General features: G+C 49.6%; 1 protein-coding gene across 1 annotated transcript in view; it reads right to left on the minus strand.

The window, feature by feature from the left end:
• PIK3C3 (phosphatidylinositol 3-kinase catalytic subunit type 3) overlaps nt 1-27687 on the minus strand; it is a 257560-nt gene that overhangs the window by 116271 nt on the left and 113602 nt on the right. Inside the window, exons 16-20 of the mRNA XM_069747182.1 lie at nt 11678-11794; nt 7294-7425; nt 4433-4561; nt 3177-3246; nt 2661-2725 (exon numbers count right to left, since the gene is read on the minus strand). Coding sequence (XP_069603283.1) covers nt 2661-2725; nt 3177-3246; nt 4433-4561; nt 7294-7425; nt 11678-11794 — 513 coding nt within the window. The remainder of the gene's footprint in view (nt 1-2660; nt 2726-3176; nt 3247-4432; nt 4562-7293; nt 7426-11677; nt 11795-27687) is intronic.

Consider the following 27687-nt stretch of genomic DNA (forward strand, 5'->3'; position numbering starts at 1 on the left):
CATCGGGTATTCTAGAATATGCATGTCAACGTAGTATATTGCTCAGCCACGTAGTATATTGCTCAGCCACATAGTAAATTGCCCAGTCACGTAGTATATTGCCCAGTCACGTAATATATTGCCCAGCCACATAGTATATTGCCCAGCAACATAGTATATTGCACAGTCACGTAGTATATTGCACAGTCACGTAGTATATTGCAGTCACGTAATATATTGCCCAGTTACGTAGTATATTGCACAGCGACATAGTATATTGCACAGCAACGTAGTATATTGCACAGCGACGTAGTATACAGCACAAAGCCACATAGTATACAGCACAGAGCCACGTAGTATATTGCCCAGTCACGTAGTATATTGCCCAGTCACGTAGTATATAACACTGCCCACACAGTATATAACAGTGGCCACGTAATATCTAGCACTGCCCACGCAGTACATAACACAGCCCACATAGTGTGTAACAATGGCCAGGCAGTATATAGCAGCCACGCGGTATATAATACAGCCCACGTAGTATATAGCAGTGTGGACACCATATCCCTGTTAAAAAAAATTAAAAAAAATTGTTTTATACTCACCCGTCGGGATCCAATCCAGCGAAGCTGTCCCGATGCGCGCACGCGCCTGCCGCCATCTTCCGTTCCCAGTGATGCATTGCAAAATTACCCAGATGACTTAGCGGTCTCGCGAGACCGCTAAGTCTTCTGGGTAATTTTGCAATGCATCGCTGGGAACAGAAGATGGCAGCAGGCGCGAGCGGCTCGGCAGACTACGGAGGGTGAGTATAGCAGGTTTTTTGTTTTTTTAGTATTTTTAACATTACATTTTTTTTTTTACTATTGATGCCACATAGGCAGCATCAATAGTAAAAAGTTGGGGACACACAGGGTTAATAGCGGCGGTAAAGGAGTGCGTTACCCGCAGCATAACGCGGTCCGTTATCGCCGGCATTAACCCTGTGTGAGCGGTGACCGGAGGGGAGTATGCGGGCGCCGGGCACTGACTGCGGGGAGTAAGGAGCGGTCATTTTCTTCCGGACTGTGCCCGTCACTGATTGGTCGTGGCTGTTTTGCCGCGACCAATCAGCGACTTGGATTCCATGACAGACAGAGGCCGCGACCAATGAATATCCATGACAGACAGAAGGACAGACAGAAAGACGGAAGTGACCCTTAGACAATTATATAGTATGCCTCAATGTATAAGAATATAACTACTATAATACTGCCCCTATGTACAAGAATATAACTACTATAATACTGCCCCTATATACAAGAATATAACTACTATAATACTGCTCCTGTGTACAAGAATATAACTACTATAATACTGCCCCCTATGTACAAGTATATAACTTCTATAATACTGCCCCTATGTACAAGAATATAACTACTATAATACTGCCCTCTATGTACAAGAATATAACTACTATAATACTGCCCCCTATGTACAAGTATATAACTTCTATAATACTGCCCCTATGTACAAGAATATAACTACTATAATACTGCCCCTATGTACAAGAATATAACTACTATAATACTGCCCCCTATGTACAAGAATATAACTACTATAATACTGCCCCTTTGTACAAGAATATAACTACTATAATACTGCCCCTATGTACAAGAATATAACTACTATAATACTGCCCCCTATTTACAAGTATATAACTTCTATAATACTGCCCCTATGTACAAGAATATAACTACTATAATACTGCCCCTATGTACAAGAATATAACTACTATAATACTGCTCCTATGTACAAGAATATAACTACTATAATACTGCCCCTATGTACAAGAATATAACTACTATAATACTGCTCCTATGTACAAGAATATAACTACTATAATACTGCTCCTATGTACAAGAATATAACTACTATAATACTGCTCCTATGTACAAGAATATAACTACTATAATACTGCTTCCTATGTACAAGAATATAACTACTATAATACTGCTCCTATGTACAAGAATATAACTACTATAATACTGCTCCTATGTACAAGAATATAACTACTATAATACTGCCCCTATGTACAAGAATATAACTACTATAATACTGCTCCTATGTACAAGAATATAACTACTATAATACTGCTCCTATGTACAAGAATATAACTACTATAATACTGCTCCTATGTACAAGAATATAACTACTATAATACTGCTCCTATGTACAAGAATATAACTACTATAATACTGCTCCTATGTACAAGAATATAACTACTATAATACGGCTTCTATGTAGAAGAATATAACTACTATAATACTGTCCTCTATGTACAAGAATATAACTACTATAATACGGCTTCTATGTAGAAGAATATAACTACTATAATACTACCCCTATGTACAAGAATATAACTACTATAATACTGCCCCCTATTTACAAGTATATAACTTCTATAATACTGCCCCTATGTACAAGAATATAACTACTATAATACTGCCCCTATGTACAAGAATATAACTACTATAATACTGCTCCTATGTACAAGAATATAACTACTATAATACGGCTTCTATGTAGAAGAATATAACTACTATAATACTGCCCCTATGTACAAGAATATAACTACTATAATACTGCCTTCTATGTAGAAGACTGTAAGTCTCAGACTCGTAGTAATGTGACATACCCACCTGTATGCTCCCCTCGATGGCAAGGACTTCTGCAACAGGAACTGACTGAATAAACTGCATGAATCCTGTAAGGAGGAGGACATTGCATTGAAGACATATTGAGAACAAGGAGTGTTTTCCTTTCAGCTATGGATGTGGAGCCGAGCGGCTCAGCTCCTGTCACTTCAGTCACAAGACTTTAGATTTCAGCAGCTCCCTAAGTGACGGGAGAACAAGCAGCACTTTGTGCAGATCGCGCTAACACTTCTCTCTAATTTTATTGTGATTTCCATTAAGCGACACTAAAGTGGAATAATGGGGACAACAAAGGGGACTATTTGTGCCCATGTTAGCACAATAGTCGCCTGCATAGAGGGAAGGGGCAGTGCGTTTCTGGCTCTCGGGGTGGGGTAACATGGGTTGTCAGATATTGGCAGGCATTAATAAAAGGAGACGCCAATTACTGGGACCAAGGCGGAAGTGGACTGCGCTCTGGGACACAGGGGACAAATAGAGGACGGGATGCAGAGTCGTTACCGTGCTTTGTGCTTGTTGCCAGAACCTTGTAGGGGGTTAACTTCAGATCCAGATTTTCCTTCCGTAAAAGCTGAAAACAAAACAAAAAAACCCCTGACAATCGTGTAGGTCATACTATGACTATATTCTTGGAACGTGCTTGTAAATATACGCCCTTACAATTTACTGTTTATTAAAATTTTCAGAACTTCTTGAGATATTAGCACTTTTTTTGACTACTCATTGCCATGGAGACCGACCACCGCAGCTAGACAGCAGATCATGCTCAGTGGTTACAAGCGCCTTTTCTACTGATCTTCTAAGCATTGCTCTGAATCTGGCCAAGATCGCCTGACCTTGCCACTACCTCCTCGCCCCGGCTTGTTTCAGCACAGTGCTTGCAAACAAGACGGCAGTGGTGGTCGGTCTCCTAGTCAACAAGCAGTAAAGAAAAGTGCCAATATCTCAAAAATTACTGTAAGTTTTAAAAGGCAGCAAATTGAAAAAAAGTGCTAGTTTTTACAAGAAGTTTCCAAGATTATTTATGAAGATGGGGAAAACTAAGATGGTCTTCAATTCTAAAACTATGGAAAGGTTAGGGGACATTATCCTAAATGTATGTACAGTTGTGCTCAAACGTTTACAACTCATGGTTAGTGGTTGGCTGAAGCCATTTATTGTCAAACTACTGTGTTTTCTCTTTTTAAGTCATAATGACAACCCAAAACATCCAAATGACCCTGATCACAAGTTCACATACCCCATTTCTTAATACCATGTATTGCCCCCTGTAATATCAATGAGAGCTTGAAGTCTTTTGTGGTAGTTGTGGATGAGGTTCTTTATTTTCTTAGATGTTAAAGCTGCGGGGGTATGTAAACTTTTGAGCACAACTGTATAGCTGGCTAAAAATAATTTTTTCATTTGTGTTTCATAAAAAAAAAACCCTCAGTAGCCGCTGTGAGGCACCAGTTATTGCTGTCTGAAGAATGATTTCACTGAGAACCCATCAGTGGGCTTGTTCTGAAGGAAGAGCTGGTAACTTACTTTGGTTCTTCAGAGCTCTTCTCAGGTCATTTTTGACCACATAGAAGTAGAGCCGAGCGTCGTGGTCATACACAAGCTTAAGATAACCCAACCATGGCATTTGCTCCATGAATTGTAGACTGACGGATGAGGGGTAAAGGGGCGAGTTTGTTGTACCGATGTGTATTGGATCCCAATAATGAGACAGCAGTCTGTTTCCAGAAGACTTCATTTGTGGTGTGATTTCTTACCTTATCCATTAGCGATATGATTTGAAGGATCAGCTGGTCCTGGCGTAAGTCATCTCCGTTTTTGAATATCACTGGATATTTCCCTCCGTCCTCGGTTTTGAAATACAACTTTGCTGGCATTAGGGCGCTCTGCAGAGAAAAGTGGAGATGACGGTATTAAGAAGTTATTGATCCAATTTATACTGATCCTTAGCTAGTGTTAGACAACCATTAAACTTTACAGGTCCAGGTGGTCCTTCTCCTCTCCAGTGATGCTCTAAAACGTCACTACATAGTAAAGCAGTTGCATAAGACCATGCAGCTGCGGGAGAAAAGATCCGGCTGTCAGACACGGCCGAGCTCCTCACAAACTGTGCACTGTGTATATAGTGATCACGGAGGCAGAGACGGTAATAAGCCACCTCTGACCCCTCTATCGCTACATATACAGTGCTCAACAAGTGCTGGTTGGGCAGTGTGGTGAAATAGGTGCGTGTATATGTATATGTATATATGTATATATATATATATATATATATATATATATATATATATATATATATATATATATACACATACACATATACACAGTGGACTATGTATAGATTTATTATGTCGCTGGCAATAATGTAACATATGTCTTGAAAAGCTGCAGGTCACACCCAGGTATTTTCCTGACACAAGTAGACTTCTGTCTCCAATCTCACCAGGGGGTACTGCTGGAAGCCAAGAAGAAAGGTAACATTTGACACCTCCTAGCTCTTGGAAGAGAGATGTTAATTATGGCCTGATAGTATCTCTGTGAGAACTTTTACACAAAAGATCTCAAGAGAAAATAATATATTCACTGGGGGGCGCGGCCGTGATCCAATCAAAAACCAAGCAATTATAATATTAACCTGAGGGGTTGGTCTAGAAACCAGACCTCAGACCAAAGCTATAAAGTAGGGCTGTATACAGAGAAACTTGTTCACATGTGAGGGCAGCCTGAGACGCTTTTGTGTTCCACCAACTCCATTCCCTCAGGGATAAGTAAGCAAACTACCAGTTAGATGATTTCTTTAAGTTCCTCCTGTTTATTTTTATACTGTTTTGCATAAGTTGTACGTCTTTTTATTATCATATTTTTATACCTTTTCTTACTGTAACCACTGAACCTTTTTTATTAAAGTATAAAACTTTAACAAGTTGAAACTTGAATGTTCTAAAATAATCCATAACCTAAGGTGTGTGAGCCTTATGAGTGGTAGACATTATTAGTGCTAATATTTCCGGGACTCATCGCCAGTGTATTCGGTGAGTGGTGGCAGCGTGTATGAGCGGGTGTGTGGCCTGGGTAGGTGTGTGATTTATGCTCCCATTACAGCATAGGGCAGAGGTTGAATGCTGGACTGAGAGTTAGGAGACAGATTAATCCTTGCAGGCACAACCCACGTGCTGAGAGCGGGCATGTGACGAATTAGTTACACCACGGAGTAGGGATCCGTGACAGGCAGTAATAAGAAGAGATAATAGTGCTCCTTCTTCCTGACCCAGTGGTCATGTAATCGTTGGGTGTAGGGAAGAAACAGGAGCTGCTGGGTTCTAGGAGACCCAGTCAGACAGATCTTCTATCTTCCCAGGAGGACAAATTCCAATTTAACTGGGGGCCAATATACCAGCCTCAGTTACACGGGAAAATAATATGTATTATAATTCCTGGATCATCTTACACGCACTGCTATTTTAAGGTCTAGCCACAGATTTTCAATGATGTCCAGATCAGGGGATTGTGAGGGCCATTGTAAAACCTTCAGCTTGTGCCTTTTCAGGTCATCTATTGTGGATTTTGACGTGCATTTAAGATCATTATCCATTTGTAGAAGCCATAATCTTTTCAACTTCAGCTTTTTTACAGATGGTGTTATTGTTTGCATTCAGAATTTGTTGAAATTTCATTAAATCCATTCTTCCTTCTACCTGTGAAATGTTCCCCGTGCCATTGGTTGCAACACAACCCCAAAGCATGATTGAACCGCCCACCTCCCCCATGCTTAATGGTTGGCGAGATATTTTTTTCCTGAAATTCTGTGCACCTTTTTTCTCAACACATACTCAAGATCATTGTGGCCAAAGAGTTCAATTTCAACCTAATCAGTCCACAGGACATGTTTTCAAACTGTATCAGGCTTGTTTAGATGTTCTTTTTCATACTTCTGATGCTGAATTTTCTGGTGAGGACACAGGAGAGGTTTTCTTCTGTTGACTCTTCCATAAAGGCCATATTTGTGCGGGTGTCTCTGAACAGTAGAGCAATGTATCACAACTCCAGAGTCTGCTAAATCTTTCTAAAGGTATTTTGCAGCTCTCACAGAAATTTAGCTTGGTTTTCCAGACCTTATCTTGACCTCCACTGTTCTTGTTAACTGCCATTTGTTAATTACATTTCAAACTGAGGAAAGGGCAACTTGAAAAAGCTTTGCTATCTTCTGCTACTCCTGCTTTGTGCTCTCCACCATTTTCATTTTCAGAGTGCTAGGCAGCGGCTTAGAAGAACTCATGGCTGCTGGTTTTTGGCAGAAGGTTAGAGGAGACTGGGTTTCTTTAAAGCTGGGAAATTTGCATATTTATAGCTCTTTAAACCACATGTATGAAAAAACCCTGAAATTGTATCTGATCAGGAATGAGGGGGGGTAAAAGGCCAGGTGCTGAACTGGTTTAAGGAAGACATGTCCAGAATCTAAAAATGCATTATTTCATGCAAATGTGAACGTAGCCTTAAGGCCAAGATACTCCTTAAACGAAAGTCGGCCAAACCCGGATCAGCTGACCATGCAATGTGTGTGGGGGGCTCGGTTGGACATATATCAGTCCCTTTAGCCCCTCAGATGGATGTGCGTTACCTTGAATAGAGTGGCTTTCTCTGGGATGATTCCCCGGATCTTCACCTGAGGTTCTAGTGGTAGAGGAATTGGCTCGATCTCGGAGAGGTTCATCTTCTCGTTATCTCCCAATAAGGCCTGCAGCCGTTCATTCTGAAACATAAGGATGAGCTGTGAGGTCACAGAACAATTTCAGGAGGATTTATTTTTATTTTTAATAAGGGGACACATATGTAGCTGAAGATGCCGGAATGGATAATTCATCATAAGAATAAAAAACCCCAGTGTAATTGTTAATCTGTAAATACCGTATATACTCGAGTATAAGCCGACCCGAGAATAAGCCGACCCCCCTAATTTTGCCACAAAAGACTGGGAAAACTTATTGACCCGAGTATAAGCCTAGGGTGGAAAATGCAGCAGCTACCGGTAAATTTCAAAAATAAAAATAGGTAACAATAAAAGTAAAATTAATTGAGACATCAGTAGGTTAAGTGTTTTTGAATATCCATATTGAATCAGGAGCCCCATATAATGCTCCATACAGTTCATTATTGCCCCATAGATGCTCCATATAAAGCTGTGCCCCATATACAATGCTCTGCACCGTTCATTATTGCCCCATAGATGTGCCATATAGTGCTCTGCACCGTTCATTATTGCCCCATAGCTGTGCCATATAGTGCTCTGCACCGTTCATTATTGCCCCATAGCTGTGCCATGTAGGGCTCTGCACCGTTCATTATTGCCCCATAGCTGTGCCATATAGTGCTCTGCACCGTTCATTATTGCCCCATAGCTGTGCCATATAGTGCTCTGCACCGTTCATTATTGCCCCATAGCTGTGCCATATAGTGCTCTGCACCGTTCACTCTTGCCCCATAGCTGTGCCATATAGTGCTCTGCACCGTTCATTCTTGCCCCATAGCTGTGCCATATAGTGCTCTGCACCGTTCATTATTGCCCCATAGCTGTGCCATATAGTGCTCTGCACCGTTCATTATTGCCCCATAGCTGTGCCATATAGTGCTCTGCACCGTTCATTCTTGCCCCATAGCTGCCATATAGTGCTCTGCACCGTTCATTATTGCCCCATAGCTGTGCCATATAGTGCTCTGCACCGTTCATTACTGCCCCATAGCTGTGCTATATAGTGCTCTGCACCGTTCATTATTGCCCCATAGCTCTGCCATATAGTGCTCTGCGCCGTTCATTATTGCCCCATAGCTGTGCAATATAGTGCTCTGCACCGTTCAGTATTGCCCCATAGCTGTGCCATATAGTGCCCTGCACCGTTCATTATTGCCCCATAGCTGTGCCATATAGTGCTCTGCACCGTTCATTATTGTCCCATAGCTGTGCCATATAGTGCTCTGCACCGTTCATTATTGCTCCATAGCTGTGCCATATAGTGCTCTGCACCGTTCATTATTGTCCCATAGCTGTGCCATATAGTGCTCTGCACCGTTCATTATTGCCCCATTGATGTACCATAGAAAGCTGTGCCATTGCTGCTGCTGCTGCAATAAAAAAAAAAAAAAGCCATAATCACCTTTCTTGCTTGCAGCTCCCGGCGTCTGGTCCCGGCGTCTCTCCGCACTGACTGTTCAGGCAGAGGGCGGCGCGCACACTATATGCGTCATCGCGCCCTCTGACCTGCACAGTCAGAGCGGAGAGACGCCGGGAAGATGGAGCGGCACCGGGAAGATGGAGCGACGCCCGGCGTGTGGAACGCGGACAGGTGAATATAAAATACTCACCTAGTCCTAGCGCTCCTGACGCTCCCCCTGCCGTCCCACGGTCTCCGAGTGCCGCAGCCTCTTCCTCTATCAGCGGTCACCGTTACCGCTGATTAGAGAAATGAATATGCGGCTCCACCCCTATGGGAGTGGAGTCCATATTCATTTTTCTAATGAGCGGTCCCACGTGACCGCTGAAGAGGGGAAGAGCTGCAGCACCTGGAGACCGTGGGACGGCAGGGGGAGCGCCAGGAGCACCGGGAGCAGGTAAGTATGCCTCAGCGCCCTCTCCCCCTCACTCGCCGACCCTGCCACCCACCGTGACTCGAGTATAAGCTGAGAGGGGCACTTTCAGCCCCAAAATTTGGGCTGAAAATCTCGGCTTATACTCGAGTATATACGGTACTTCATGTCTTGTGTTTCCAGGCGGCGGCTCCTAAACCCTATAATGAGCATGTCATCCAATTAGATAAGAGTCGAGAACGTATGTGCTCAATAAGGCAGCTCCAGTCAAACATGCATGAAAAAAGAGGGAGATTATTATCCCATGCGTAAGCATACATACCGTGTTTCCCCGAAAGTAAGACAGTGTCTTACATTCTTTTACCACTCAAAAGTCCCACTATGTCTTACTTTTGGGGTATGTCTTACATTGGAGAAAAAAACGCTGCGTTTTTTTTCCAACGTACAGTTTACTACCGTACTAGTGTTGAGCGATACCGTCCGATACTTGAAAGTATCGGTATTGGATAGTATCGGCCGATACCCGAAAAATATCGGATATCGCCGATACCGATACCAATACAAGTCAATGGGACACAAGTATCGGAAGGTATCCCTGGATGGTTCCCAGGATCTGAAGGAGAGGAAACTCTCCTTCAGGCCCTGCGATCCATATTTAAGTGTAAAATAAAGAATTAAAATAAAAAATATCGCTATACTTACCCTCTGACGCGCCCTGGTACTAACCGGGAACCTTCCTTCCTTCGAATCAGCGCTTCCAGGGCCTTGCGGTGACGTCGCGGTGACGTCGCGGCTTGTGATTGGTCGCGCGACCGCCCATGTGACCGCTCGCGCGACCAATCAGAAGCCGCGACGTCACCGCTAGGTCCTGGGAGCGCTGATTCGAAGGAAGGAAGGTTCCCGGTTAGTACCAGGGCGCGTCAGAGGGTAAGTATAGCGATATTTTTTATTTTAATTCTTTATTTTACACTTAAATATGGATCGCAGGGCCTGAAGGAGAGTTTCCTCTCTTTCAGACCCTGGGAACCATCGAGTTTCGGCCGACCCCGACACTACTCAGCAGTATGGTATTTACTACGTCTTACTTTCGGGGTACGTCTTACATTAGCCGACCCCGCTAAAACCCCCACTACGTCTTACTTTCGGGGGTGTCTTACTATCGGGGAAACAGGGTAGTGAAAGAAAACACCTGATCTTTCCATAGATAATGACTGGGATGCTGCCTTCTTTTGAAGTTTGTATATGGTGGTCCTGTGGGGCTGTGGCTCACCTCTTTATCTATGTGATACTGTATTAATCTCTTTATCTATATTAATCACGTCTAGGAACCTATCCATCCTGCCGGTGACCCATCCTTCCGGCGACCCATCCTTCCGGCGACCCACCCTTCCGGCGACCCACCCTTCCGGCAGCCCACCCTTCCGGCAGCCCACCCTTCCGGCAGCCCACCCTTCCGGCAGCCCACCCTTCCGGCAGCCCACCCTTCCGGCAGCCCACCCTTCCGGCAGCCCACCCTTCCGGCAGCCCACCCTTCCGGCAGCCCACCCTTCCAGCAGCCCACCCTTCCAGCAACCCATCCTTCCAGCAACACACCCTTCCAGCAACACACCCTTCCAGCAACCCACCCTTCCAGTAACCCACCCTTCCAGCAACCCACCCTTCCAGCAACCCACCCTTCCAGTAACCCACCCTTCCAGCAACCCACCCTTCCAGTAACCCACCCTTCCAGCAACCCACCCTTCCAGTAACCCACCCTTCCAGTAACCCACCCTTCCAGTAACCCACCCTTCCAGCAACCCACCCTTCCAGTAACCCACCCTTCCAGCAACCCACCCTTCCAGTAACCCACCCTTCCAGTAACCCATCCATCGTATCTATGTATCTATCACTGTATACATTTTCTATCTATGCATCTAGTATTCTATCTTTTTATGTATCCGTCTCATAGGTAGCCATCACCTCATGTCAAACTAGCAATCTAATGTTTATCTAAGCATCACTGTATCTGTCACACATTCATTTGTCTTGTCCACGTCTGTGCATCTATTTTTCCATGTAATATCTCTGTATTTGTCTACCCATCCAACACGGGTATTCTCTCATAAATACATACAATTATCTCTAGTTGTCTCATAACACTATCTCCATCTGCCTCATATTGTCCATCTCATATCTATCATCCATCTATCCACATATCTGTGCATTACCCATCTTACGGCCATCTCTCTAGTCTCATATCCATTTTTATAATCCACAAGTGAATTAAGGAATTGCACAACTTGAGTCATTTTTCTTATGAGTGGTCACAGAACTTTAATATGTACGTGTCTGGGTGATACAGCCGGTGTCCTGGTGTGGCACAGACGTGACACTGCTCGGCAGATGTGAGAAGGATTCTGGTTGTATTAGAGGAGGGCACGTACCTTTTTTTTGCGGTTGCCACTTTCACGCTGCACTGCCTTCATGAGATGAACCAGTCTATCTACAAAGGTTTGCTGTGTCGCCAGCAGCGAGCGCATCACTCTGACAGACTTATCGCCCTAGAGCAGAAGACGGGAGGGAAGGGGAAACATTATAGAAAAATGACACTTGTCTCGGCTCTTACTGCGAGTCTCATCTGCTCGCACCAGACTGCAGCCCGCGCTCCCTCCGAGGCCTGGACGTGATTATAGGGCCAGCGGAACGAGAGGAGCTATCATTTATCTGCTGTACTTCATTACCTACACGTGGAAGCCTCAGTATGACAAGATGGGGTGGACCCCAGCATCAGACACCAAAACCTCGCTGCTATAGACACTAGTGACAGAAGACCCCCGACGCGTGATATCGCTATGACTAGACAAAGTGGCATCTGTGTAGGAGGCGCCTGCTGAAAGCCCCCATGGCTGCCATGTTAGGCCTTTGGCTTGGCTTTCCAGAACGGTGGTGCTGCACCATATACTATCTGCCATCAAATAACTTTAGATTCAAGTCCTCTAAGCAGCTAAAAAAAAAAACGATATATACACATACACGCACAATATCACAAGTACTTTATTCTATCTTTTCATGGGATAACACTGAAGAAATGACACAAGGTAACACTGTGTAACAGTATAAATATCAGGTGTCCTCTAAATAACTCACACAGCCATTAATGTCTAAACTGCTGGCAACAAAAGTGAGTACACCCCTAAGTGAAAATGGCCAAACTGTGCTCAGTATCAGTATTTTCTGTGTCAATATTTTCTTCCGCAAGTCTCTTGAGCATGGCGTTCACTAGAGCTTCAGTGGTGGCCACACGAATCCTCTTCCACTCCTCCATGAAGACATCACAGAACTGGTGGATGTGGAGACCTTGCACTCCTCCACCTTCCATTTGGGGATGTCCCACAGATGCTCAATAGGGTTTAGGCCCGGAGACATGCTTGGCCAGTTCAGAACCTTTACCCACAGTTTATTTATGAGTGCAAAGCAGTGGTCGTGCTTGAGGCTCAGTTTCTGAAGGGAGGGGATCACGATCTGCTTCAGTATGTCACTGTACATGTTGACATTCATGGTTCCCTCAATGAACGGTAGCTCTCCACAGCAAGCAGCACTCATGCATCCTAAACCATGACATTCCCACCATCATGCTTGACTGTAGGCAAGACACATTTCTCTTTGTACTCCTCACCTGGTTGCTGCTACACACGTCTGAACCAAATACGTTTAGATTGGTGTCGTCGTACTACAGGACATGGGTCCAGTAATCCACTCCCTTAGTCTGCTTGTTTTCAGTAAATTGTTTGTGGGCTTTCTTGTGCATCATCTTTAGAATTGGTTCCTTCTGGGACGACAGCTATGCAGACCAATTTGAAGTAGTATGAAGCATATGGTCTGAGCACTGACAGGCGGACCACCCACCCCTAAAAACCTCTGCAGCAATGTGTATGGTCTGAGCACTGACAGGCGGACCACCCACCCCTAAAAACCTCTGCAGAAAAGTGTATGGTCTGAGCACTGACAGGTGGACTGCCCACACCTGTAACTTCTGCAGCAATGTGTATGGTCTGAGCACTGACAGGAGGACCCCCACCCCTGTAACCTCTGCAGCAATGTGTATGGTCTGAGCACTGACAGGAGGACCCCCACCCCTGTAACCTCTGCAGCAATGTGTATGGTCTGAGCACTGACAGGCGGACCCCCACCCCTGTAACCTCTGCAGTAATGTGTATGGTCTGAGCAGTGACAGGAGGACCCCCCACCCTTGTAACCTCTGCAGTACTGTGTATGGTCTGAGCACTGACAGGCGGACCCCCCACCCTTGTAACCTCTGCAGTACTGTGTATGGTCTGAGCACTGACAGGCGGACCCCCCACCCTTGTAACCTCTGCAGTAATGTGTATGGTCTGAGCACTGACAGGCGGACCCCCCACCCCTGTAACCTCTGCAGTACTGTGTATGGTCTGAGCACTGACAGGCGGACCCCCACCCCTGTAACCTCTGCAGCAATGTGTATGGTCTGAGCACTGACAGGCGGACCCCCCACCCCTGTAACCTCTGCAGTAATGTGTATGGTCTGAGCACTGACAGGCGGACCCCCACCCCTGTAACCTCTGCAGCAATGTGTATGGTCTGAGCACTGACAGGCGGACCTCCACCCCTGTAACCTCTGCAGTAATGTGTATGGTCTGAGCACTGACAGGCGGACCCCCCACCCTTGTAACCTCTGCAGTACTGTGTATGGTCTGAGCACTGACAGGCGGACCCCCACCCCTGTAACCTCTGCAGCAATGTGTATGGTCTGAGCACTGACAGGCGGACCTCCACCCCTGTAACCTCAGCAGTAATGTGTATGGTCTGAGCACTGACAGGAGGACCCCCCACCCTTGTAACCTCTGCAGTACTGTGTATGGTCTGAGCACTGACAGGCGGACCCCCCACCCCTGTAACCTCTGCAGTACTGTGTATGGTCTGAGCACTGACAGGCGGACCCCCCACCCTTGTAACCTCTGCAGTACTGTGTATGGTCTGAGCACTGACAGGCGGACCCCCACCCCTGTAACCTCTGCAGCAATGTGTATGGTCTGAGCACTGACAGGAGGACCCCCCACCCTTGTAACCTCTGCAGTACTGTGTATGGTCTGAGCACTGACAGGCGGACCCCCCACCCTTGTAACCTCTGCAGCAATGTGTATGGTCTGAGCACTGACAGGCGGACCCCCATCCTTGTAACCACTGCAGTACTGTGTATGGTCTGAGCACTGACAGGCGGACCTCCACCCCTGTAACCTCTGCAGTAATGTGTATGGTCTGAGCACTGACAGGCGGACCCCCACCCCTGTAACCTCTGCAGTACTGTGTATGGTCTGAGCACTGACAGGCGGACCCCCACCCCTGTAACCTCTGCAGCAATGTGTATGATCTGAGCACTGACAGGTGGACCTCCACCCCTGTAACCTCTGCAGTAATGTGTATGGTCTGAGCACTGACAGGCGGACCCCCACCCCTGTAACCTCTGCAGTACTGTGTATGGTCTGAGCACTGACAGGCGGACCCCCACCCTTGTAACCTCTGCAGTACTATGTATGGTCTGAGCACTGACAGGCGGACCCCCATCCTTGTAACCACTGCAGTACTGTGTATGGTCTGAACACTGACAGGCGGACCCCCCACCCCTGTAACCTCTGAAGAAAGGTGTATGGTCTGAGCACTAACAGGCGGACCCCCACCCCTAAAAACCTCTGCAGAAAAGTGTATGGTCTGAGCACTGACAGGCGGACCTCCACCCCTGTAACCTCTGCAGTAATGTGTATGGTCTGAGCACTGACAGGCGGACCCCCACCCCTGTAACCTCTGCAGTACTGTGTATGGTCTGAGCACTGACAGGAGGACCCCCACCCTTGTAACCTCTGCAGTACTGTGTATGGTCTGAGCACTGACAGGCGGACCCCCACCCTTGTAACCTCTGCAGTACTGTGTATGGTCTGAGCACTGACAGGCGGACCCCCACCCTTGTAACCTCTGCAGTACTGTGTATGGTCTGAGCACTGACAGGCGGACCCCCACCCTTGTAACCTCTGCAGTACTGTGTATGGTCTGAGCACTGACAGGCGGACCTCCACCCCTGTAACCTCTGCAGCAATGTGTATGGTCTGAGCACTGACAGGCGGACCCCCACCCTTGTAACCTCTGCAGTAATGTGTATGGTCTGAGCACTGACAGGAGGACCCCCACCCTTGTAACCTCTGCAGTAATGTGTATGGTCTGAGCACTGACAGGCGGACCCCCACCCTTGTAACCTCTGCAGTAATGTGTATGGTCTGAGCACTGACAGGCGGACCCCCCACCCCTGTATCCTCTGCAGTAATGTGTATGGTCTGAGCACTGACAGGCGAACCCCCACCCCTGTAACCTCTGCAGTACTGTGTATGGTCTGAGCACTGACAGGCGGACCCCCACCCTTGTAACCTCTGCAGTACTGTATATGGTCTGAGCACTGACAGGCGGACCCCCACCCTTGTAACCACTGCAGTACTGTGTATGGTCTGAACACTGACAGGCGGACCCCCCACGCCTGTAACCTCTGAAGAAATGTGTATGGTCTGAGCACTAACAGGCGGACCCCCACCCCTGTAACCTCTGCAGCAATGTGTATGGTCTGAGCACTGACAGGCGAACCCCCCCCACACACCTGTAACCTCTGCAGCAATGTGTATGGTCTAAGCACTGACAGACGGACCCCCCACCCCTGTAACCTCTGCAGAAATGTGTATGGTCTGAGCACTAACAGGCGGACCCCCACCCCTGCAACCTCTGCAGCAATGTGTATGGTCTGAGCACTGACAGGCGGACCCCCCACCCCTGTAACCTCTGCAGTAATGTGTATGGTCTGAACACTGTCAGGCGGACCCCCCACCCCTGTATCCTCTGCACCAATGTGTATGGTCTGAGCACTGACAGGCGGACCCCCACCCTTGTAACCTCTGCAGCAATGTGTATGGTCTGAACACTGACAGGTGGACCTCCACCCTTGTAACCTCTGCAGTACTGTGTATGGTCTGAGCACTTACAGGCGGACCCCCCACCCCTGTAACCTCTGCAGCAATGTGTATGGTCTGAACACTGACAGGCGGACCCCCACCCCTGTAACCTCTGCAGCAATGTGTATGGTCTAAGCACTGACAGGCGAACCCCCACCCCTGTAACCTCTGCAGTAATGTGTATGGTCTGAGCACTGACAGGCGGACCCCCACCCTTGTAACCTCTGCAGTACTGTGTATGGTCTGAACACTGACAGGCGGACCCCCCCACCCCTGTAACCTCTGCAGCAATGTGTATGGTCTGAGCACTGACAGGCGGACCCCCCACCCCTGTAACCTCTGCAGTAATGTGTATGGTCTGAACACTGACAGGCGGACCCCCCCACCCCTGTAACCTCTGCAGCAATGTGTATGGTCTGAGCACTGACAGGCGGACCCCCACCCCTGTAACCTCTGCAGCAATGTGTATGGTCTAAGCACTGGCAGACGGACCCCCCTACCCCTGTAACCTCTGCAGCAATGTGTATGGTCTGAGCACTGACAGGAGAATCCCCACCCCTGTAACCTCTGCAGCAATGTGTATGGTCTGAGCACTGACAGGCGGACCCCCCCACCCCTGTAACCTCTGCAGCAATGTGTATGGTCTAAGCACTGGCAGACGGACCCCCCACCCCTGTAACCTCTGCAGCAATGTGTATGGTCTGAGCACTGACAGGCGGACCCCCACCGTTGTAACCTCTGCAGTACTGTGTATGGTTGGAACACTGACAGGCGGACCCCCCACCCCTGTAACCTCTGCAGTAATGTGTATGGTTGGAACACTGACAGGCGGACCCCCACCCCTGTAACCTCTGCAGTACTGTGTACGGTCTGAACACTGACAGGCGGACACACCACCCCTGTAACCTCTGCAGCAATGTGTATGGTCTGAGCACTGGCAGACGGACCCCCCACCCCTGTAACCTCTGCAGTACTGTGTATGGTCTGAGCACTGACAGGCGGACCCCCACCCTTGTAACCTCTGCAGTACTGTGTATGGTCTGAGCACTGACAGGCGGACCCCCACCCTTGTAACCTCTGCAGTAATGTGTATGGTCTGAGCACTGACAGGAGGACCCCCACCCCTGTAACCTCTGCAGTAGTGTGTATGGTCTGAGCACTGACAGGCGGACCTCCACCCCTGTAACCTCTGCAGTAATGTGTATGGTCTGAGCACTGACAGGCGGACCCCCCACCCTTGTAACCTCTGCAGTAATGTGTATGGTCTGAGCACTGACAGGCGGACCCCCACCCCTGTAACCTCTGCAGTACTGTGTATGGTCTGAGCACTGACAGGCGGACCCCCACCCTTGTAACCTCTGCAGTACTATGTATGGTCTGAGCACTGACAGGCGGACCCCCATCCTTGTAACCACTGCAGTACTGTGTATGGTCTGAACACTGACAGGCGGACCCCCCACCCCTGTAACCTCTGAAGAAAGGTGTATGGTCTGAGCACTAACAGGCGGACCCCCACCCCTAAAAACCTCTGCAGAAAAGTGTATGGTCTGAGCACTGACAGGCGGACCTCCACCCCTGTAACCTCTGCAGTAATGTGTATGGTCTGAGCACTGACAGGCGGACCCCCACCCCTGTAACCTATGCAGTACTGTGTATGGTCTGAGCACTGACAGGAGGACCCCCACCCTTGTAACCTCTGCAGTACTGTGTATGGTCTGAGCACTGACAGGCGGACCCCCACCCTTGTAACCTCTGCAGTACTGTGTATGGTCTGAGCACTGACAGGCGGACCCCCACCCTTGTAACCTCTGCAGTACTGTGTATGGTCTGAGCACTGACAGGCGGACCCCCACCCTTGTAACCTCTGCAGTACTGTGTATGGTCTGAGCACTGACAGGCGGACCTCCACCCCTGTAACCTCTGCAGTAATGTGTATGGTCTGAGCACTGACAGGAGGACCCCCACCCCTGTAACCTCTGCAGTACTGTGTATGGTCTGAGCACTGACAGGCGGACCCCCACCCTTGTAACCACTGCAGTACTGTGTATGGTCTGAACACTGACAGGCGGACCCCCCACGCCTGTAACCTCTGAAGAAATGTGTATGGTCTGAGCACTAACAGGCGGACCCCCACCCCTGTAACCTCTGCAGCAATGTGTATGGTCTGAGCACTGACAGGCGAACCCCCCCCACACACCTGTAACCTCTGCAGCAATGTGTATGGTCTAAGCACTGACAGACGGACCCCCCACCCCTGTAACCTCTGCAGAAATGTGTATGGTCTGAGCACTAACAGGCGGACCCCCACCCCTGCAACCTCTGCAGCAATGTGTATGGTCTGAGCACTGACAGGCGAACCCCCCCCCCCAAACGTAACCTCTACAGCAATGTGTATGGTCTGAGCACTGACAGGCGAACCCCCCACCCCCACCCCTGTAACCTCTGCAGCAATGTGTATGGTCTGAGCACTTACAGGCGGACCCCCCACCCCTGTAACCTCTGCAGCAATGTGTATGGTCTGAGCACTGACAGGCGGACCACCCCACCCCTGTAACCTCTGCAGCAATGTGTATGGTCTAAGCACTGGCAGACGGACCCCCCACCCCTGTAACCTCTGCAGCAATGTGTATGGTCTGAGCACTGACAGGCGGACCCCCACCCTTGTAACCTCTGCAGTACTGTGTATGGTTGGAACACTGACAGGCGGACCCCCCACCCCTGTAACCTCTGCAGTAATGTGTATGGTTGGAACACTGACAGGCGGACCCCCACCCCTGTAACCTCTGCAGTACTGTGTACGGTCTGAACACTGACAGGCGGACACACCACCCCTGTAACCTCTGCAGCAATGTGTATGGTCTGAGCACTGGCAGACGGACCCCCCACCCCTGTAACCTCTGCAGTACTGTGTATGGTCTGAGCACTGACAGGCGGACCCCCACCCTTGTAACCTCTGCAGTACTGTGTATGGTCTGAGCACTGACAGGAGGACCCCCACCCTTGTAACCTCTGCAGTACTGTGTATGGTCTGAGCACTGACAGGCGGACCCCCACCCTTGTAACCTCTGCAGTAATGTGTATGGTCTGAGCACTGACAGGAGGACCCCCACCCTTGTAACCTCTGCAGTAATGTGTATGGTCTGAGCACTGACAGGCGGACCCCCACCCTTGTAACCTCTGCAGTAATGTGTATGGTCTGAGCACTGACAGGCGGACCCCCCACCCTTGTAACCTCTGCAGTACTGTGTATGGTCTGAGCACTGACAGGCGGACCCCCCACCCTTGTAACCTCTGCAGTACTGTGTATGGTCTGAGCACTGACAGGCGGACCCCCACCCCTGTAACCTCTGCAGCAATGTGTATGGTCTGAGCACTGACAGGCGAACCCCCCCCACACACCTGTAACCTCTGCAGCAATGTGTATGGTCTAAGCACTGACAGACGGACCCCCCACCCCTGTAACCTCTGCAGAAATGTGTATGGTCTGAGCACTAACAGGCGGACCCCCACCCCTGCAACCTCTGCAGCAATGTGTATGGTCTGAGCACTGACAGGCGAACCCCCCCCCCAAACGTAACCTCTACAGCAATGTGTATGGTCTGAGCACTGACAGGCGGACCCCCACCCCCACCCCTGTAACCTCTGCAGCAATGTGTATGGTCTGAGCACTTACAGGCGGACCCCCCACCCCTGTAACCTCTGCAGCAATGTGTATGGTCTGAGCACTGACAGGCGGACCCCCCACCCCTGTAACCTCTGCAGCAATGTGTATGGTCTGAGCACTGACAGGCGGACCCCCACCCTTGTAACCTCTGCAGTACTGTGTATGGTCTGAACACTGTCAGGCAGACCCCCCACCCCTGTAACCTCTGCAGCAATGTGTATGGTCTGAGCACTGACAGGCGGACCCCCCACCCCTGTAACCTCTGCAGTAATGTGTATGGTCTGAACACTGTCAGGCGGACCCCCCACCCCTGTATCCTCTGCACCAATGTGTATGGTCTGAGCACTGACAGGCGGACCCCCACCCTTGTAACCTCTGCAGCAATGTGTATGGTCTGAACACTGACAGGTGGACCTCCACCCTTGTAACCTCTGCAGTACTGTGTATAGTCTGAACACTGACAGGCGGACCCCCACCCCTGTAACCTCTGCAGCAATGTGTATGGTCTAAGCACTGGCAGACGGACCCCCCACCCCTGTAACCTCTGCAGCAATGTGTATGGTCTGAACACTGACAGGCGGACCCCCCCACCCCTGTAACCTCTGCAGCAATGTGTATGGTCTGAGCACTGACAGGCGGACCCCCCACCCCTGTATCCTCTGCAGTAATGTGTATGGTCTGAGCACTGACAGGCGGACCCCCACCCTTGTAACCTCTGCAGTACTGTGTATGGTCTGAACACTGACAGGCGGACCCCCCCACCCCTGTAACCTCTGCAGCAATGTGTATGGTCTGAGCACTGACAGGCGGACCCCCCACCCCTGTAACCTCTGCAGCAATGTGTATGGTCTGAGCACTGACAGGCGAACCCCCACCCCTGTAACCTCTGCAGTAATGTGTATGGTCTGAGCACTGACAGGCGGACCCCACCCTTGTAACCTCTGCAGTACTGTGTATGGTCTGAACACTGACAGGCGGACCCCCCCACCCCTGTAACCTCTGCAGCAATGTGTATGGTCTGAGCACTGACAGGCGGACCCCCCACCCCTGTAACCTCTGCAGTAATGTGTATGGTCTGAGCACTGACAGGCGGACCCCCACCCTTGTAACCTCTGCAGTACTGTGTATGGTCTGAACACTGACAGGCGGACCCCCCCACCCCTGTAACCTCTGCAGCAATGTGTATGGTCTGAGCACTGACAGGCGGACCCCCACCCCTGTAACCTCTGCAGCAATGTGTATGGTCTGAGCACTTACAGGCGGACCCCCCACACCTGTAACCTCTGCAGCAATGTGTATGGTCTGAGCACTGACAGGCGGACCCCCACCTCTGTAACCTCTGCAGCAATGTGTATGGTCTGAGCACTGACAGGCGGACCCCCCCCACCCCTGTAACCTCTGCAGCAATGTGTATGGTCTAAGCACTGGCAGACGCACCCCCCCACCCCTGTAACCTCTGCAGCAATGTGTATGGTCTAAGCACTGGCAGACGGACCCCCCTACCCCTGTAACCTCTGCAGCAATGTGTATGGTCTGAGCACTGACAGGAGAATCCCCACCCCTGTAACCTCTGCAGCAATGTGTATGGTCTAAGCACTGGCAGACGGACCCCCCACCCCTGTAACCTCTGCAGCAATGTGTATGGTCTAAGCACTGGCAGACGGACCCCCCCACCCCTGTAACCTCTGCAGCAATGTGTATGGTCTGAGCACTGACAGGCGGACCCCCCCACCCCTGTAACCTCTGCAGCAATGTGTATGGTCTAAGCACTGGCAGACGGACCCCCCACCCCTGTAACCTCTGCAGCAATGTGTATGGTCTGAGCACTGACAGGCGGACCCCCACCCTTGTAACCTCTGCAGTACTGTGTATGGTTGGAACACTGACATGCGGACCCCCCACCCCTGTAACCTCTGCAGTAATGTGTATGGTTGGAACACTGACAGGCGGACCCCCACCCCTGTAACCTCTGCAGTACTGTGTACGGTCTGAACACTGACAGGCGGACACACCACCCCTGTAACCTCTGCAGCAATGTGTATGGTCTGAGCACTGGCAGACGGACCCCCCACCCCTGTAACCTCTGCAGTACTGTGTATGGTCTGAGCACTGACAGGCGGACCCCCACCCTTGTAACCTCTGCAGTACTGTGTATGGTCTGAGCACTGACAGGAGGACCCCCACCCTTGTAACCTCTGCAGTACTGTGTATGGTCTGAGCACTGACAGGCGGACCCCCACCCTTGTAACCTCTGCAGTAATGTGTATGGTCTGAGCACTGACAGGAGGACCCCCACCCCTGTAACCTCTGCAGTACTGTGTATGGTCTGAGCACTGACAGGCGGACCCCCACCCTTGTAACCTCTGCAGTAATGTGTATGGTCTGAGCACTGACAGGAGGACCCCCACCCTTGTAACCTCTGCAGTAATGTGTATGGTCTGAGCACTGACAGGCGGACCCCCACCCTTGTAACCTCTGCAGTAATGTGTATGGTCTGAGCACTGACAGGCGGACCCCCACCCCTGTAACCTCTGCAGTACTGTGTATGGTCTGAGCACTGATAGGCGGACCCCCACCCTTGTAACCTCTGCAGTACTGTATATGGTCTGAGCACTGACAGGCGGACCCCCACCCATGTAACCACTGCAGTACTGTGTATGGTCTGAACACTGACAGGCGGACCCCCCACGCCTGTAACCTCTGAAGAAATGTGTATGGTCTGAGCACTAACAGGCGGACCCCCACCCCTGTAACCTCTGCAGCAATGTGTATGGTCTGAGCACTGACAGGCGAACCCCCCCCCCCACACCTGTAACCTCTGCAGCAATGTGTATGGTCTAAGCACTGACAGACGGACCCCCCACCCCTGTAACCTCTGCAGAAATGTGTATGGTCTGAGCACTAACAGGCGGACCCCCACCCCTGCAACCTCTGCAGCAATGTGTATGGTCTGAGAACTGACAGGCGAACCCCCCCCCCCCCAAACGTAACCTCTGCAGCAATGTGTATGGTCTGAGCACTGACAGGCGAACCCCCCACCCCCACCCCTGTAACCTCTGCAGCAATGTGTATGGTCTGAGCACTTACAGGCGGACCCCCCACCCCTGTAACCTCTGCAGCAATGTGTATGGTCTGAGCACTGACAGGCGGACCCCCCACCCCTGTAACCTCTGCAGCAATGTGTATGGTCTGAGCACTGACAGGCGGACCCCCACCCTTGTAACCTCTGCAGTACTGTGTATGGTCTGAACACTGTCAGGCAGACCCCCCACCCCTGTAACCTCTGCAGCAATGTGTATGGTCTGAGCACTGACAGGCGGACCCCCCACCCCTGTAACCTCTGCAGTAATGTGTATGGTCTGAACACTGTCAGGCGGACCCCCCACCCCTGTATCCTCTGCACCAATGTGTATGGTCTGAGCACTGACAGGTGGACCCCCACCCTTGTAACCTCTGCAGCAATGTGTATGGTCTGAACACTGACAGGTGGACCTCCACCCTTGTAACCTCTGCAGTACTGTGTATGGTCTGAACACTGACAGGCGGACCCCCACCCCTGTAACCTCTGCAGCAATGTGTATGGTCTGAACACTGACAGGCGGACCCCCCCACCCCTGTAACCTCTGCAGCAATGTGTATGGTCTGAGCACTGACAGGCGAACCCCCACCCCTGTAACCTCTGCAGTAATGTGTATGGTCTGAGCACTGACAGGCGGACCCCCACCCTTGTAACCTCTGCAGTACTGTGTATGGTCTGAACACTGACAGGCGGACCCCCCACCCCTGTAACCTCTGCAGCAATGTGTATGGTCTGAGCACTGACAGGCGGACCCCCCACCCCTGTAACCTCTGCAGTAATGTGTATGGTCTGAGCACTGACAAGTAGACCCCCCACCCCTGTAACCTCTGCAGCAATGTGTATGGTCTGAGCACTGACAGGCGGACACCCCACCCCTGTAACCTCTGCAGCAATGTGTATGGTCTGAGCACTGACAGGCGGACCCCCACCTCTGTAACCTCTGCAGCAATGTGTATGGTCTGAGCACTGACAGGCGGACACCCCACCCCTGTAACCTCTGCAGCAATGTGTATGGTCTGAGCACTGACAGGCGGACCCCCCCCACCCCTGTAACCTCTGCAGCAATGTGTATGGTCTAAGCACTGGCAGACGCACCCCCCCACCCCTGTAACCTCTGCAGCAATGTGTATGGTCTAAGCACTGGCAGACGGACCCCCCTACCCCTGTAACCTCTGCAGCAATGTGTATGGTCTGAGCACTGACAGGAGAACCCCCCACCCCTGTAACTTCTGCAGCAATGTGTATGGTCTGAGCACTGACAGGCGGACCCCCCCACCCCTGTAACCTCTGCAGCAATGTGTATGGTCTAAGCACTGGCAGACGGACCCCCCACCCCTGTAACCTCTGCAGCAATGTGTATGGTCTGAGCACTGACAGGCGGACCCCCACCCTTGTAACCTCTGCAGTACTGTGTATGGTTGGAACACTGACAGGCGGACCCCCCACCCCTGTAACCTCTGCAGTAATGTGTATGGTTGGAACACTGACAGGCGGACCCACCACCCCTGTAACCTCTGCAGTAATGTGTATGGTCTGAGCACTGACAGGCGGACCCCCACCCCTGTAACCTCTGCAGCAATGTGTATGGTCTGAGCACTGGCAGACGGACCCCCCACCCCTGTAACCTCTGCAGCAATGTGTATGGTCTGAGCACTGACAGGCGAACCCCCCACCCCTGTAACTTCTGCAGCAATGTGTATGGTCTGAGCACTGACAGGAGAACCCCCACCCCTGTAACCTCTGCAGTACTGTGTATGGTCTGAACACTGACAGGCGGACCCCCCCCACCCATGTAACTTCTGCAGCAATGTGTATGGTCTGAGCACTGACAGGAGAACCCCCACCCCTGTAACCTCTGCAGCAATGTGTATGGTCTGAGCACTGACAGGCGGACTCCCCACCCCTGTAACTTCTGCAGCAATGTGTATGGTCTGAGCACTGACAGGAGAACCCCCCACCCCTGTAACTTCTGCAGCAATGTGTATGGTCTGAGCACTGACAGGCGAACCCCCCACCCCTGTAACTTCTGCAGCAATGTGTATGGTTTGAGCACTGACAGGAGAATCCCCACCCCTGTAACCTCTGCAGCAATGTGTATGGTCTGAACACTGGCAGACGGACCCCCCCACCCCTGTAACCTCTGCAGCAATGTGTATGGTCTAAGCACTGGCAGGCGGACCCCCCCACCCCTGTAACCTCTGCAGCAATGTGTATGGTCTGAGCACTGGCAGACGGACCCCCCCACCCCTGTAACCTCTGCAGCAATGTGTATGGTCTAAGCACTGGCAGACGGACCCCCCCACCCCTGTAACCTCTGCAGCAATGTGTATGGTCTAAGCACTGACAGGCGGACCCCCCACCCCTGTAACCTCTGCAGTACTGTGTATGGTCTAAGCACTGGCAGACGGACCCCCCACCCCTGTAACCTCTGCAGCAATGTGTATGGTCTAAGCACTGGCAGACGGACCCCCCCACCCCTGTAACCTCTGCAGCAATGTGTATGGTCTAAGCACTGGCAGACGGACCCCCCCACCCCTGTAACCTCTGCAGCAATGTGTATGGTCTAAGCACTGACAGGCGGACCCCCCACCCCTGTAACCTCTGCAGTACTGTGTATGGTCTAAGCACTGGCAGACGGACCCCCCACCCCTGTAACCTCTGCAGCAATGTGTATGGTCTAAGCACTGGCAGACGGACCCCCCCACCCCTGTAACCTCTGCAGCAATGTGTATGGTCTGAGCACTGACAGACGGACCCCCCCACCCCTGTAACCTCTGCAGCAATGTGTATGGTCTGAGCACTGACAGACGGACCCCCCACCCCTGTAACCTCTGCAGCAATGTGTATGGTCTAAGCACTGGCAGACGGACCCCCCCACCCCTGTAACCTCTGCAGCAATGTGTATGGTCTGAGCACTGACAGACGGACCCCCCTACCCCTGTAACCTCTGCAGTAATGCTGGCAGCATTCATACGTTTATTCTGAAAAGACAACCTCTGGATCAGAGTGATCACACCAAATTTACCATACCCTGTTCCTCTTTCACACTTGAGACATTGTAACACTAATGAATTACATGACACCAGGGAGGGAAATTGGCTAATTGGGCACAAATTGGCCTTTTGCTGCTGGTAGTTTAAATATTAATGGTTGTGTGTTTTAGAGGGCACACCAAATTTACACCATTCTACAAGTTGTGCACTGACTGCTTTACATTGTATCCAAGTGTTATATCTTCGTTTTGTCCCATTAAAAGATGTAGTAAGAGGTTTATAGAAATATGGGGGTGTACTCACTTTTGTGATATGCTATGTGTGTACATAAGTGTATGTAGGTATGTATTCACACGCGCACAGTATGTGTTTAACCCCTTAGTGACAGAGCCAATTTGGTACTTAATGACCGAGCCAATTTTTGCAATTCTGACCACTGTCACTTTATGAGGTTATAACTCTGGAACGCTTCAACGGATCCCGCTGATTCTGAGATTGTTTTTTCGTGACATATTGTACTTCATGTTAGTGGTAACATTTCTTCGATATTACTTGCGATTATTTATGAAAAAACGGAAATATGGCGAAAATGTTTAAAATTTTGCAATTTTCAAACTTTGTATTTTTATGCCCTTAAATCAGAGAGATATGTCACAAAAAATAGTTAATAAATAACATTTCCCACATGTCTACTTTACATCAGCACAATTTTGGAAACAAAATTTTTTTTTGTTAGGGAGTTATAAGGGTTAAAAGTTGACCAGCAATTTCCCATTTTTACAACACCATTTTTTTTTAGGGACCACATCACATTTGAAGTCATTTTGAGGGGTCTATATGATAGAAAATAATGAAGTGTGACACCATTCTAAAAACTGCACCCCTAAAGGTTCTCAAAACCACATTCAAGAAGTTTATTAACCCTTTACGTGCTTCACAGGAACTGAAACAATGTGGAAGGAAAAAATGAACATTTAACTTTTTTTTGCAAACATTTTAATTCAGAACAGTTTTTTTTAGTTTCACAAGTGTAAAAACAGAAATGTAACCATAAATTTTGTTATGCAATTTCTCCTCAATACACCAATACCCCATATGTGGGGGTAAACCACTTTTTGGGCGCACCGCAGAACTTGGAAGTGAAGGAGCGCCGTTTGACTTTTTCAATGCAGAATTGGCTGGAATTGAGATCGGACACCATGTCACATTTAGAGAGCCCCTGATGTACCTAAACAGTGGAAACTCCCCACAAGTGACACCATTTTGTAAACTAGACCCCTTAAGGAACTTATCTAGATGTGTGGCGAGCACTTTGAACCCCCAAGAGCTTCACAGAAGTTTATAACGTTGAGCTGTGAAAATAAAAAAATAAAAAATCGCATTTTTTCTACAAAAATGATCTTTTCGCCCACAAATTTTTATTTTCACAAGGGTAACAGGAGAAATTAGACCACAAAAGTTGTAGTGCAATTTCTCCTGAATACGTCGATACCCCATATGTGAGGGTAAACCACTGTTTGGGCGCACCGCAGAGCTTGGAAGAGAAGGAGCGCCGTTTTACTTTTTCAATGTAGAATTGTCTGGAATTGAGATTGGACGCCATGTCGCGTTTGCAGAGCCCCTGATGTGCCTAAACAGTGGAAACTCCCCACAAGTGACCCCATTTTGGAAACTAGACCCCCCAAGGAACTTA

The sequence above is a fragment of the Ranitomeya imitator genome, chromosome 1 (assembly GCF_032444005.1).
Source record: "Ranitomeya imitator isolate aRanImi1 chromosome 1, aRanImi1.pri, whole genome shotgun sequence".
NCBI classification, from domain to species: Eukaryota; Metazoa; Chordata; class Amphibia; order Anura; family Dendrobatidae; genus Ranitomeya; species Ranitomeya imitator.